Source organism: Stegostoma tigrinum, chromosome 2 (genome assembly GCF_030684315.1).
Source record: "Stegostoma tigrinum isolate sSteTig4 chromosome 2, sSteTig4.hap1, whole genome shotgun sequence".
Lineage (NCBI taxonomy): Eukaryota > Metazoa > Chordata > Chondrichthyes > Orectolobiformes > Stegostomatidae > Stegostoma > Stegostoma tigrinum.
Window position 1 is genome coordinate 75815003 of NC_081355.1, and position 15642 is coordinate 75830644.

General features: G+C 42.6%; 2 protein-coding genes across 2 annotated transcripts; both read left to right on the forward strand.

Annotated features, from left to right (window-relative positions):
• The first annotated feature begins 5090 nt into the window (after positions 1–5090).
• Positions 5091–6992, forward strand: LOC132206642 (interleukin-6-like). The gene is made up of 5 exons (XM_059641103.1): positions 5091–5106; positions 5209–5375; positions 5615–5728; positions 6555–6707; positions 6813–6992. The coding sequence occupies exons 1-5, from the start codon at positions 5091–5093 to the stop codon at positions 6990–6992; spliced, it is 630 nt and encodes a 209-aa protein (XP_059497086.1).
• A 5748-nt stretch (positions 6993–12740) lies between these two features.
• LOC132206643 (interleukin-6-like) lies at positions 12741–15356 on the forward strand. The gene is made up of 5 exons (XM_059641106.1): positions 12741–12756; positions 12859–13025; positions 13265–13378; positions 14919–15071; positions 15177–15356. The coding sequence occupies exons 1-5, from the start codon at positions 12741–12743 to the stop codon at positions 15354–15356; spliced, it is 630 nt and encodes a 209-aa protein (XP_059497089.1).
• The last annotated feature ends 286 nt before the right edge of the window (positions 15357–15642 follow it).

Here is a 15642-nt window from a genome sequence, read left to right on the forward strand (position 1 = left end):
GAGGAGCACAAATAAGGTGACTGCCAAGTGGACAGGAGTCCATTATTAGAAGGCATTGGCTTAAGGTGAGAGGGGAAAGATTTAAAAAGGGACCAGAGAGGCAACTTTTTAACACTGAAAGTGGTGCAGATATGGATGGAGCTGCCAAAGGAAATGGTAGAGGTGGGTACAATTACACTATTTAAAACACATTTGGACAGGTACACAGATAGGAAAGGTACGGAGGAATAAGAGCCAAACACAGGCAAATGGGACAGGTTCAAAAGGGCCTGTTTCCATGCTGTATGACTCTATCTAGGCCGATATTCTAGCCTAGTGCCAAGGGTATGTTGCACTGTCTGAAGTGCCAAATTCCAGATGGCACAGTAATTCACAGCCCTGTTTACCCCTTCATTGAGCATCTGTTAAATACCCCATGTCACTGTTCAAAGAATTGCTGAATGTTCTATCTGATGCCCTGGCCGATACTTACCACTTAACTTACATGAATATTTAATATTTAACGTAGCAAAAGCCTGTAAAAAAATACAGTTGCATATGCTACCTGAACTAAGAAAAAATGCTAGACCATGTTATCACCAAAAGTTAATAGACAATAGACAATAGGTGCAGTAGTAGGCCATTCGGCCCTTCGAGCCAGCACCACCATTCATTATGATCATGGCTGATCATCTACAATCAGTATCCTGTTCCTGCCTTATCCCCATAATCCTTGATTCCACACTCTTTAAGAGCTCTATCTATCTCTTTCTTGAAAGTATCCAGAGACTTGTCCTCCACTGCCTTCTGGGGCAGAACATTCCATACATGTATTGCAGAACTGAGACATTGACAATAAAGATGTGAAGTGAACACAACAGTGCAACAAGGCAATGAACTTTCAACAAAAGTATTCAATCTATACATAGAACAAATATTCAGAGAATTAGATGTACTTCTGGGGTGGAAATTGGAGGTAGGACATACAGAAATAAGCTGTCAGCACGCTGACCATTTGATCATAGGTGAAAGCTACAGACTTCTCTAAAGCGTGAGGTGGTGTGCAGTGGAAATAGGGATGTATCTAGGCATTGGTAGTTGGATGGTGGATGTTACAGACTGGTTGGAGATGAGTTATAGCTTACACGTGAAGGATGTGTGGCATAAGACAGACAGGTGTGACATTCTATGATGGTGGAACTTCTGACAGGATAAGCTACAATGAGAAGAAGTGCAAATTGCATGACTAAACAGTTGATCTGGTCATAATTGTAGTGCTGTTATGGAACAATGCTTTGCAATGGTGGCCACAAATCAAAGATTGCAACAGTGACTGTACTTCAAACGGATTGAATCGGTTGTAAAGCACGCCAGAGCTTGTGAAAAGAATGAGCTAAATGCAAGCCATTACTTCCCAAAGGGGGTTAAAATTATGGAACAATGCTTTTCAGTAATGTTTTAAAGGTATATTTGAATGAAATAGTGACTCTGAGAACAAGGTAGGGCTGATAAAGTAAACTGCATTCATTTCAATGCAAGAGGCCTAATAGGTAAGGCAGATTAAGTCAGGGCATTACGACAACATTACAGCTGTACTTAGGGAGGATATTCTTGGGAATATGTGCAAGGAAATTATTTGGGTGGAACTGAGAAATAAGAAAGGGATGATCAACTTATTGGGATTGTACTGTAGGCCCCCCAATATTCAGTGGGAAATTGAGAAACAAGTTTATAAAGACATCTCAATTATTTGTAAGAATATTAGGATGGTTATAGTGGGGGATTTCCAAACATAGACTGGGGCTGCCACAGCATTAAAGGCTTGGATGAAGATGAATTTGTTAAGTGTGTACAAGAAAATTTTCTAATGCAGTATGTGGACATACCTGCTAGAGAAGGTGCGAAACTTAACCTTTCTCTTGGGAAATAAGGCAGGGCAGGTGACTGAGGTGTAGGTGGGGGAACACTTTGGAGCCAGCGACATAATTTTATTAGTTTTAAAATAGCAATGGAAAAGAATAGACCGATCTAAAAGTTGAAGTTGTTAATTAGAGGAAGGCCAAATTTCACAGTATTAGGCAAGGACTTTCAAAAGTTGACTGAGGGTACGTTTGCAGGTAAAGGGACAGCTGGAAAATGGAAAATCTTCAAAAATAAGATCGAGAGTCCAGAGACAATATTTTCCTGTTAGGACGAAGGGCAAGACTGGTAGGTGTTGGGAACGCTGGATGACTAGAGAAATAGAAGTTTTGGTCAATAAAAAGAAGGAAGCATATGTCAGATATTTCTGCTATAACGTGTGTTTCGTTAACTCGAATTGGTGGTAACAGGATTGTTTGTGGATGCTGGTGATAGAAGGGTCTGGGCCCGAAACATGAGCTTTCTTGCACCTCTGATGCTGCTGGGCCTGCTGTGTTCACCCAGCTCGACATCTTGTTATCTCTGATTGTGGATGATGTTTGTATTATACAAACTTTCTCCTGTACAATACAGCAAATTTCTATAGCAATTTCCCTATAATGCAAGTTTCTATGACAGTTTTCTATAGTGCAAGGTCACACCAGAATGCAATTATCACATTATAGGAGAAATACCTGCATAGACAGCAGAGATTGAGTGAATCCTTAGGAAAGTACAAAGGCAGTAGAAATATACTTAAGAGGGAAATCAGGAGGACAAAATGGGAACATGAGATAGCCTTGGCAAATAGGGTTAAGGATAATCCAAAAGGATGATACAAATACATTAAGGACAAAAGGATAACTAGGGAGAGAAAAGGCCCCCTTGAAGATTAGCAGGAGCACCTATGTGTGGAGCTGCAGGAGATGGGGGAGATTCTAAATGTGCATTTTGCATCAGAGTTTACTGTGGAGAAGAATATCGAAGATATAGAACGTAGAGAAATAGGTAGCGTCATCTTGAAAATGTGCATATTAGAGAGGAGGAGGTGCTGGACTTCGTAAAATGCATAAAAGTGGATAAATCCCCAGGACCCAATTGGGTGTGCCCTAGAACTCCAAGGGAGGCCAGGGAAGTGATTGCTGGGCTTCTTCCTGAGATATTTGTATCTTCGATAGCCACAGGTGAGGTGCCAGAAGACTGGAGGTTGGCTAATGTGGTGCCACTATTTAAGAAAGGTGATAAGGAAAAGCTGGCGATCTATAGGCTAGTGAGCCTGACATCAGTGGTGGGCAAGTTGTTGGAGGGAATCCTGAGGAACAGAATTTACAAGTATTTGGAAAGGCAAGGGCTGATTAGGGACAGTCAACATAGCTTAGTGCATGAGAAGCCATGTCTCACTAATTTAATTGAGCTTTTTGAAGAAGTAACGAAGAGGACTGATGAGGGCAGAGTGGACATGAATTATGTAGACTTCAGTAAGGCACTCAATAGGGTTCCTCATGTAGACAAGTTACGAAGGTGAGATCATATGGAATGCAGCAACAACTGGTCATTTGGATACAGAAGTGGTTTAAAGGTAGTAGACAGGGGGTGGTGGTGGAGGGTTGCTTTTCAGACTGGAGGCTTGTGAACAGCAGTGTGCCAAAATGATCAGTGCTGAGTCCACTGATTTTTGTGACTTAGATAAATGATTTAGATGTGAATATGGGAGATATGGTTAGTGAGTTTGCAGATGTCACTAAAATTGGAGGTGTCATGGACAGTGAAGAAGGTTACCTCAGTGTACAATGGGGTCTTGATTAATATGGGCCAATGGGCCAAGGAGTGGCAGATGGAGTTTAATTTAGATAAATTTGAGGCACTGTGTATAGGAAAGGCAAATCAAGGCAGGACTTAGACATTTGATGGTAAGGGCATGGGGAGTGTTGCTGAACAAAGAGATATTAAAGTGCAAGTTCTTACTTCGTTGAAAGTAGAGTTGCAGGTAGATAGGCTAGTGAAGATGGCATTTGGTATGCCTGCCTTTCTTGGATTGCGCATTGAGTACAGAAATTGGCAGTAATGTTATGTCTGTACAAGACATTGTTTAGAGGACTTTTGGAATACCACGTGTAATTTTGATCACAGTGCTGTAGGAAGTGTGTAGTGAAACTTGAGAGGGTTCAGAATAGATTTTAAAGGGTATTGCCAGGGTTGGAGGGGTTAAGTTATGGAGAGTGGCTGAATAGACCGGGGTTATTTTTCCCGGAGTGCCCGAGGCTGATGGTTGACTTGACATAGCTTTATAAAATCATGAGGGACATGGATATGTCAGATAGATGAGGTCTTTTCCCCACCGTGAGGAACTCAAAACTACAGGGCATAGGTTTAAAGTGAGAGGGGAAAGATTTAAAAGGGACCTAAGGGGCAATATTTTCATGCAGATGTTGGTGCGTGTGGTTGAGCTGCCAGAGGAAGTGTTGGAGGCTGTAACAATTACAACATTTAAAAGGCATCTGGAGGGGTATATGAATAGAAAGAGTTCAGAGGGCTATGGGCCACATGCTGGCAAATGGGACTAGATTTATTGAGGATATCAGGTCGGCATGGACGAGTTGGACAGAAGAGTCTGCTCCCTCGTTTTGTATGTGCCTCTATTACTTGACGATGCAACAGGCTTCAATTTCATCAAATTATTTACTTTGTGACACCCATGTTGGTATCAAGATATCAGCAAACCAATGACCGCCCGTTTATTCGGCAGGCTCACGTACTCCATACTTTTATTAACTATCAGTGCCGTACGACATGTTGTAAACGATAACATCCAGCGTTTTCAGGAGCCATTCCTGAAACGCTCCACGCCGGCATCCACTTCTCTTTGAGGGAACTTCCGCTATTCTGTAAGGGAGGTAAGGCTTTAGGAAATCGAATTGCTCAGTCCTCAGGGCAGTGTGATGAACAAGAACCGAAACTGTTGATTAGAGCTTTACCAGGTCTCCTCCTGCACCGGTAAATCTGCCTGAGATTTCACATTTCGAAAAAAATTTTAAAAATCGTGTTACGTGACCCCTCCATGACGTAATAGCACAAGCTGACGTTACTGGGATCTTTTACAAATGTGGGATTTTCCCAAAAGGTAGAGTATGGTAATAAATAGGGGAGAAGGGCTGGCAAGAGAGCTACACATTACAGACCTTTGTGTAAACTCTGAAGGAGAGCAATTTAACATGAGACCTGTCCAATGTTAGTGAGCATTGCAGCCTGTTACCTCCTCATGTCTCCTTTCAGACAGAGTTTGGGCAAGTGTTCGTTTCTAATGACCTTCTGTCTCTCTTCTTCCTGCAGATTTCTGCCAACTTTTCCTGGTGCTGTTTGCAGGGGCCGCTGCTTTCCCTGTAACGGAGCTGTCAGGAGGGGAGGTGCGCCTGCCTGTAGCAGCCCTGTCCTGTTCAACCTGTGTCCCTCTGGCAATGGAAATCCGGAATACAGCGGCTGAGCTCCGGAACACTCAGGTTAGTCAGTGGTTGGAGACCGGACAGTGTCGTCTGTGCCTTGGAAAAGTCGTGGTTGCAGAGCAGGAACAGAAACTTGGGGACTCGGTGTTCGGAACAGGAGATGGGGGGAGGTGGGTGCACGTGTAGGGCTGGATGAGAGATTTAGGGAGAGCAAATCGGGAACTCGAAGTTTGAAGCTTTTAGAAAGGAGCAGGACTTCGTTTGCACTCATTATGTGATCGTTCTTGTCCTCGTAGCTGTGTGAGTTTTTCTCGCTCTGTGAGCAAGACTGGAGCTCGCTGCTCACTTACGATTTCGACCTGCCACACATCCGAGCCCAGGACAGATGCTTAAAGACAAATTTCCACAAGGTGAGTGAGAGAGCGAGTGGTATGCACGAGTTTAGATTTTAAAACAAACGACTGTAGAAATTGGGCTCTCTGAGGTGACAGATTCGGACTGGAATTGTCTCCAAAGTGACCCTGTAAACGTGGATCAGAAATCACACGACACCAGGTTACAGACCAACATGGATTTTTGAAAACAATTTTCAATTAAACCTGTGGGAATATAACCTGGTGTTGTGTGATTTCTGACCTTGTCCGCCTCACTCGACACAGGCTTCTCTGCATCTTGTAAACGTATGAACTGCTATTGAAACTATCCACCTTCATAAGCACTGACAGGAGCTGTTTCTAGTTTCTATACACTGACCCTGACAGAATCAGGCCAGTTCTCCACAGCTTCCTGATTCTAAACATTCTAGCGGGAAGGCAGGAGCTGGTCATTTCAGGCAGTGCAAATAGCACGGCGCCTCATCCAGCAGCTAGGCAGGTGTGGAAATCACAGGGATATCGCTAGTGATTGTCCATTCATGGTAAAGGTCAATTAATACCAAATAGTAAAGAAAATGGTATGACTGGAATGGTGTTAATAATGTATTATTAATAGACTAAAGGTATAATGTTACTTCGAAAATAAGGGGCGTGGAGATGTACCTGTTTATGCTGATAAGACGTGTTTCGTCATACAACTCAGCACAATGTCCCTTTCATAAGTTTTTCCTTTAATAAGGCAAAATAATATAATGCACATATTTGGATATCCGATTTACGGTATTTTGTATGAATTTATCACAACCATGAATAGTGAGAGAATATGATGACTAAATGTACTAACTGGAAACCTTCTCTTCAGCAAACCTGTCTCGAAGCGATTGCCTCTGGCCTTCAGAAGTACAAGCCCTATTTGTTGTTGGTGGAAACATCAATCCCCAGCTCGAATGACAGAGTAACATGGATGAGATCCAGCACCCAGCAACTGGCTGAACTGATCACAAACCAGGTCAGTGTCATCACAGACAGTTACCAAAGCAGCCTCTGACAGTCTGGAGATATTCTCAAAACTGACAATCCACCTCACTATCTATTCTGTTCCATTTTATTTCAGTTAAAGGCTGAGTTCGGCATCACTAATCTGCGTGAAGCTAAACTACAGGTTTCACCATCAGAACAGTCGTCAACAACAGACTGGAGCACACAGGTGACAGTGCATGTCATCCTTCGGGACTTCACTAAATTTGTCGAGCTCACAGCCCGAGCCATTCGCTTTATGAGAACGCAATCAAGCCTGTGATCTAAAGCAGCAAAATCTCCGCCGTATGAACGTTATAGTTCAACATAGGATTCAAAACATCCACAGAGTGGATGACTGTTGTTCTGTAAAAGAACGAATTAGGTCGTGAAAGTGCAGTGCACCGTTTCCGTAATTTAAAATTGACGTTTCTTGCTTAGTTTTTAGATTTTGTTTCAGCACTTCTTGATTATATTGTGAATTAAAGAGGTAATCATCAGCTATGTAACGTTATTGTGAAAGCTCTTGGGCTTTAATGCTAAACATCCAACATAAAGACTGAATTTGCATATTGTGATATCATTTGAATGATAAAATTGTTACCAGTGTGAGCAAATCACACCTTCATGAAAATGCTTCTCAACTATTTCATAGGATGAAAATTCACTACCCAAGACAATGAAAATCCCCCTTGTCATATCATTAACACGATTTATGGCTTATTAATATATTTTGTTCCTCGTAATATTATTATTTATATTATCAATATGTTGTATGAATTGTTCATACAGTAATATTTCTGAGAATATATTTATTACATGTTAACTTAAAGAAATGTGTTATTTATTAACTTTATTGTATTTATTTACTTTGTGCGTCTGTCTTAAAACTTCAGCCCTGGACTGAAAATGTCAATTTTATCAACAATAAATATTTAATTTCATTTATTAAAATGGTCTTGTCGGAGAATTCTATCCAGTGCCATACAGTATATGTGTAAATACATGAACATTACAATTTGGGAAGAAGATTAGAAGATTGGAAACCAACATATGATTAAAAAAAGAAGGAAAATAGGGACAAGATGAAGCACAGAGATAACACGGTGTGGAGCTGGATGACCACAGCAGGCCAAGCAGCATCAGAGGAGCAGGAAGCATTACATTTCGGGCCTCAACCCTTCTTCAGAAAAAATGGTCTAGGCCCAAAACATCAGCCATCCAGCTCCTCCAATGTTGCTTGACCTGCTGTGTTCATCCAGATCGAGACCTTGTTATCTCAGATTCTCCAGCATCTGCAGTTCCTACTGTCTCTGAAACAAGATGAAACACAGGTATAAGCCAGCTAGTAATAGAAGTTTTTCAGATTAAATAGAAAAGTAAGAGAGAGGCAAGAACACACGTTGAATTGTGAGAAAATGATGCTGGAGAAGTAGTAATGAGGAGCAAGGAAACCTTGGAGAAACTGAATAAGTATTTTGCATCAGTGTTCATGTTAGAAGATGCCAGAAAACTTCAGCTGACGAATGCAAGTAACATTTGCCCAACTCAAATACCTGGTGATGACAATCACCGATGAGAGACCATCCAGCCACCACCCCTTGACATTCAATCATGCTACCATCACTGAAATCCGCACTGTCAACAAACTGGGGATCACCAATGACCAGAAGCTCAACTGGACTCATTACATAAACACAGTAGCTACTCAAGGAGGCCAGAGGTTTGCAATACTGCAGCAAATAATTCACCTCCTAACTTCCCAAAGTCTGATCATCAGCGACAAGTCACAAATCAGGAGCATCATGGAATACTTCACATTTGCCTAGATGGAACACTCAAGAAGCATGACACCATTCAGGAAAAAGCAGCACACTTGATTGGCACTGTATCCACTCCATCCATCGCCGACACTCTGTAACAGCAGTGCGTAATATTTACAAGACGCACTACAGAAATTCACCAAAGATTCTCCGACAGTACTTTCCAAACCCACAACCACTTCCATCTAGAAGAACAAGGGCCGCACAAACATGAGCACACCACGAACTTCAATTTCCCCTCCAAACTACTCACCACCCTGACTTGGAAGTATAATGCTGTTCCTTCACTATCATTGGCTCAATATCCTGGAGCACTGTCCCTCTGGACATTGAGTGCCAACCTACAACAGGTGGACTACAGTGGTTGAAGAAGATACTTCAACACCAATTTCTCAAGGTCATTTAGAGACAGGCAGTAAATGTTGAACAGGCAGCAATCATGAGATCCCATCAATGGTTTTTAAAAAACAGTACATGAACAGAGTCAAGAGGCAGAGGTGAGAGTAGTGGCTGGCGCTAAGGAGAAGGTACTGGGAAAGCTGTAAGTTCTGAAGTTGGCTAAATCACCCAGACTGGATGGGCAACACCTCTGCATTCTGAAGGACGTAGCTAAGGAGATTGTCACGGCATTGATGGTGTTCTTTGAGGAATCACTCGAGTCAGGGAGGGTGCCAGATCACTGGAAAATGGCTAATGTAACCCCTCTGTTTCAGAAGGGCGGGAAGCACAAAACAGACAATTCAGCTGGTCACCCTGACCTCAGCCATTGGCAAGATTGAAGAGTCGATCATTTGGAATGGGACTGTGGAGTATTTGGAACTGCATGGTATAATTGGTCTGAGTCAGCCCAACTGTGTTAAGGTGAGGTCATGCCTGATCTGAAATTTTTAACAAGGTAACGAGTAAGTTGGAAAAAGAAGCGTTACTGGATGGTGTCTATCTGGATTTCCAGAAGTCCTTTGACAAGAAGCCACACTCGAAGCTGCCAAATAAGATAAGGAGCCATGGTGTTAGAGATAAGGTACTGGCATCAATGGAGGAGTAGCTGACTGGCCTAAGATAGAAAATGGGTCTTTTTCAGGATAGCAGCTGGGGACCAGTAGATTTTCATCAGAGTCACTTTTGACAGAGCTATTCATGTTAGACATTGGCAATCTAGATGAGGAACTGAGGACATAGTTGCTAAATTTGCAGATGGCACAAGGATATGTGGACAGACAGGTAGTGCTGAGGTAGCAGGGAGGGTGCTGAAGGACTCGAGGATATTGGGCAAAGATGTGGAAAATGGAATACAATGTGAGAAAGCATGAGGTTATGCACTCTGTTGTGAAGAAAAATGGACAGAACAATAGCAACTGGAATTTCATCCTGAAAACTATGAGCTGCTGCATTTTTGGAGGAATAACAAGACAAAGAGAATCCACATGTATGGCAGGACTCTTGGAAATGCAGAGGACCAGATGGACCTTGATAAGTATGCCCATTGATCCTTTTGCTGAGAGTCTGCAGTCCACAGCCTTAAAGATGGTGAAGGATGACAAAATCACAATACTTACAAGGTATTTGTACGATTACTCGAAGCACCATAGTGTACAAGGCATGGAATGCTCAAATGCTGGAAAATGGGAATGAAGTGGATAGCTGCCTCAAGATCAGCATGGACATGAAGGTTCTCTTTCCATGCGGTCAACATCTATAAATTCATGACTGTATGTAATGTTTTTTCAAGATTTCCTCAAGTATTGAGTGAATGATTTAGAGTCACAATTTGGTGGAATTCTCCCACTTTGATAAAGGAACTGATTCAAGAGATATAAACTGTATCACTCTAAAAGAGAAAGCATTTCACTATTTTTCCTGCAAGTCATTACTATTGGAGAGGATGATAAAACACACTGTAAGATCTTTAGTTTACGCCTTTTATTAAACTGCAGTAAAGTGTGAGTTTTAGCGGAACAGCCCTCGATATTAGCGACCATGCGAGTATGCTGGTTATAACATGACCGACTACAAAAAAGACTGTTACATTTCCTACAGTCATCACATCTTACGGGTCAGGTGTGTGAGATTGGCACTCATTGTATGTTACCTCCCTCAGTGTTTGGCAAACGGGAGATTTTGTCAGGTTTCTCTCTTAGAAATCTGGCAGGATAAATCTCCATTTTTCATGAGTTAAAGTATATGTCATGAGTGATTTTGTGCCACTTTTCATACCTTCATGATCTCGCATTGGCCCTCATTTTGGTAACATCCTCAAGCCCTATGACCACACAACAAATTTACGTGCTGTTTTCTTCACGTCCTTCAAAACCCCAAATGTATCCAAACTTTTATTACTCTCATAAAAACAAGAAAATTCAGATTTCTGTGCTGTCAACCAGTGTCCTTACACAGGGCCTCATTGACAGAGGCTAAAAAGGGGAGCCTAAGATCTGATTTTTATTCAGCTCACTATCCTGTGACCCACTTCCTGAAGTGTTAGATGAAAACCACGAAACATTCAGTTGGATAATTCTGCTGACATTGGCCATGTTCACCTGAGCACAGCAGTTAAGCTCAATTTTTATTTGTGAAGCCAAATTCCAGGAAGGAGTTAACAATTTCAGGAATAGTTCTAGTGACCCTAATAGAAAATAGAACGATTGAACTGCCAGAGGAAAGGGAGCAAATGGGTATAATTTCAATATCTGAAAGACATTTGGACATGTACATGGAGAGGAAAGGTTGAGAGGGACATATGCTGAAAGCAAGCAGTTCGGACGAGTTTAATACAGGAAACCTGGTTAGCATGGACAGGTTGGACAAAGGGACTTATTTCCATGCTGTATGACTTTATCTAGGCTGCCGATCTAGCATGGTGCTAAGGGTATGCTGCACTGTCTGAAGTGCCAACTTTCAGGTGGAATAGTAAATCACAGCCCTGTTTACCCCTTACAATGAGCATCTCTAAAATACTGCACGTCACCATTCAAAGAATTGCAGTGTTCTTTCTGAAGCCCGGTGATATACTTGTCACAAAACTAACATGAATGCTTAATATTTAACCTAGCATGAATCCAAAAGAAAAGTACAATGGCATATGTTTCATTGACAATGAAAATATGTTTGTTCATGTTGTCACCAAAAATTGATGTGTTGCTGAATTGTGACATTGATAATAAAGATGTGAAGTGAAGATAACAGTACGACAAAGCAATGAACTTTCACCAAAACGATTCAACCTGTATGTAGAATAAATTTTCTGTGATATCTATTTCTCTCCAGGGGTAAAACTTGGAGACAGGAACGCAAATATGCAGGATGCTGATGACACAATACAACTTGAGGAATCAGAAGTGTCCCGAGAAAATATCGTACATCGACTGAAGTCGGGACAGTAGAATAAGGATCGAGTATGAACGCCAAAAAGGGAACTGCAATGGCAGACACGAGAAATATATTACGAGAAACGTGAATGAAGATTGAAGTGAATGGGCTAACATTGGAGCACGTAGATAAGCTTGTCTACTTCGGATAAAAGCTGGAGGATATGATACAACCGCCGTGAGGTCTAACAAGGCAAAGACAGTACACAATGAACGGGAAGAGCCGAGGCAATAAGAAGGTCTAGAGGTACTTCTGAGAAGATGAATGCGTTACCAGCAAAATAACTCAAGCTTTTAAAAAGGGACCAAAGTCATTACAAGCGACAGTGTATCCAATTTAATGAGTTTCTCTCAACCCTGAACAGCAAACAATTATGTCCGGAAAAACTAGGAACCGTAGAACTGTGGATGATTCCGTACACGGACCATAGACAAATGAAGATTTACTCGAAATTGCAAGAGAAAAAAAAAACACTCCAAAAGGAACATGTAGAAATATGAGCGAAGTGGGGAGCAGTGGAAACAGTGGTCTTTCCAGTAGTTGCAGTTGGATGCTGGACGTCACAGCGTGGTTGCAGATGAGCTGCAGCTGAAATGAGGGATGGGTGGCGTAAGGCGGACGGCAGTGACACACTATGACAGTGGAGCTCCAGGCAGGATAAGTTACAAACTGCAGAAATGCAACCCCCATCAAGTCACAGTCAAAGCTGACGTCAACAGGAACTTTTACAAATGTGGGATTTTCCCAAAAGGTAGAGAATGGTAATAAATAGGGGAGAAGGGCTGGCAAGAGAGCTACACATTACAGACCTTTGTGTAAACTCTGAAGGAGAGCAATTTAACATGAGACCTGTCCAATGTTAGTGAGCATTGCAGCCTATTACCTCCTCATGTCTCCTTTCAGACAGAGTTTGGGCAAGTGTTCGTTTCTAATGACCTTCTGTCTCTCTTCTTCCTGCAGATTTCTGCCAACTTTTCCTGGTGCTGTTTGCAGGGGTCGCTGCTTTGCCTGTAACGGAGCTGTCAGGAGGGGAGGTGCGCTTGCCTGTAGCAGCCCTGTCCTGTTCAACCTGTGTCCCTCTGGCAATGGAAATCCGGAATACAGCGGCTGAGCTCCGGAACACTCAGGTTAGTCAGTGGTTGGAGACCGGACAGTGTCGTCTGTGCCTTGGGAAAGTCGTGGTTGCAGAGCAGGAACAGAAACTTGGGGACTCGGTGTTCGGAACAGGAGATGGGGGGAGGTGGGTGCACGTGTAGGGCTGGATGAGAGATTTAGGGAGAGCAAATCGGGAACTCGAAGTTTGAAGCTTTTAGAAAGGAGCAGGACTTCGTTTGCACTCATTATGTGATCGTTCTTGTCCTCGTAGCTGTGTGAGTTTTTCTCGCTCTGTGAGCAAGACTGGAGCTCGCTGCTCACTTACGATTTCGACCTGCCACACATCCGAGCCCAGGACAGATGCTTAAAGACAAATTTCCACAAGGTGAGTGAGAGAGTGGGAAGAGGAGTTTCGCAGTGCAAACACATTTGTCCTGGAGGGCGAATCGGCCAGGTCCGTCAGCTGTTACCTGAAGGGGCTCGAGCCGCTGCACTCACACCTCTTACCATAGATTGCCTGTGTGCTGCCAGTTGGGGAGCCAGACTGAGTTATTATCTCAGATCTCTCCTCAAACACCAGGTCAGGGTCACAGCGCGCTGAATGACGGGTGGTGTGAGAAATTTGCTGCACTCCCTTCTAGCTTTGCTAGCACTGAGCCGCTGAATTCCCTGGGAACGCCGTCTTCACTATCTAAGATTTGAAGAATTGGTCGAGCTCAGTCCCTGCTCGGGTCTAATGAAAGGCTGCCTCCTAGAGGTGAGCTGACGCCACTGCTGACAGTGAGGTTACTCTGGCGGTAACATTACATGAGCAGGCGGGACAGCACACTGGTCAGTAAACAGTGAATCGGGGAAACTGTTCACACGGTGTTAATCAAGATTGGCATGGGCTTCAAACTTCAAATCACTAAACACAGGGGAAAATATTCCACCAGTGTGCCTCAAAATCACACAAGACTCATTTTCGAATTCCCTCTCCTGCTGTACTGTAAGGTCCTCCCAATCTGTATTTAATACCAGCAAGTGTGAACGTCATTGCCAGGCTAGGCTACAGGAAATGCTCCCCCATTCAGATTTTCATGGCACGCTCCTCCAAGCACGCTAAGAGTTCGTGATAAACTTACTTCTGAAAGCAGAACAGTTTCAGGTTGCACTAGTTTAGATGTTAAAACGAACGACTCTTGAAATTGAGCTCACTGAAATGACAGACTCGATTTGGAATTGTCTCCAAGGTGACCCTGTAGACGTGGGTCAGAAAGCACACGACACCAGGTTACACTCCAACAGGGATTTTTAAAAACAATTTTCAACTAAACCTGTGGGACTATAACCTGGTGTTGTGTGATTTCTGACCTTGTCCACTTCAGTCCGACACAGGCTTCTCTGCATCGTGTAAACGTACGAACTGCTATGGAAACTATCCACCTTCATAAGCACTGACAGGAGCTGTTTCTAGTTTCTATACACTGACCCTGACAGAATCAGGCCAGTTCTCCACAGCTTCCTGATTCTAAACATTCCGGCGGGAAGGAAGGAGCTGGTCATTTCAGGCAGTGCAAATAGCACGGCGCCTCATCCAGCAGCCAGGCAGGTGTGGAAATCACGGGGATATCGCTAGTGATTGTCCATTCATGGTAAAGGTCAATTAATACCAAATAGTAAAGAGAATGGTATGACTGGAATGGTGTTAATAATGTATTATTAATAGACTAAAGGTATAATGTTAGTACGAAAGTAAGGGGCGTTGTTATGTACCTGTTTATGCTGATGATGCGTGTTTTATAAGTTGTTCCTTTAATAAGGCAAAATAATATAATACATATATTTGGATATCCGATTTACGGTATTTTGTATGAATTTATCACAACCGTGAATAGTGAGAGAATATGATGACTAAATGTACTAACTGGAAACCTTCTCTTCAGCAAACCTGTCTCGAAGCGATTGCCTCTGGCCTTCAGAAGTACAAGCCCTATTTGTTGTTGGTGGAAACATCAATCCCCAGTTCGAATGACAGAGTGACATGGATGAGATCCAGCACCCAGCAACTGGCTGAACTGATCACAAACCAGGTCAGTGTCATCACAGACAGTTACCAAAGCAGCCTCTGACAGTCTGGAGATATTCTCAAAACTGACAATCCACCTCACTATCTATTCTGTTCCATTTTATTTCAGTTAAAGGCTGAGTTCGGCATCACTAATCTGCGTGAAGCTAAACTACAGGTTTCACCATCAGAACAGTCGTCAACAACAGACTGGAGCACACAGGTGACAGTGCATGTCATCCTTCGGGACTTCACTAAATTTGTCGAGCTCACAGCCCGAGCCATTCGCTTTATGAGAACGCAATCAAGCCTGTGATCTAAAGCAGCAAAATCTCCGCCGTATGAACGTTATAGTTCAACATAGGATTCAAAACATCCACAGAGTGGATGACTGTTGTTCTGTAAAAGAACTAAATAGGTCGTGAAAGTGCACTGCACTATTTCCATAATTTAAAATTGATGTTTCTTGCTTACATAGTTTTTAGATTTTGTTTCTGCACTTCTTGATTACATCGTTAATTGAAGAGGTAATTACCAGTTTTGTAACGTAATTGTGAAAGCTCTTGGGCTTTGATACTTAACATGCAACATAAAGATTGTAT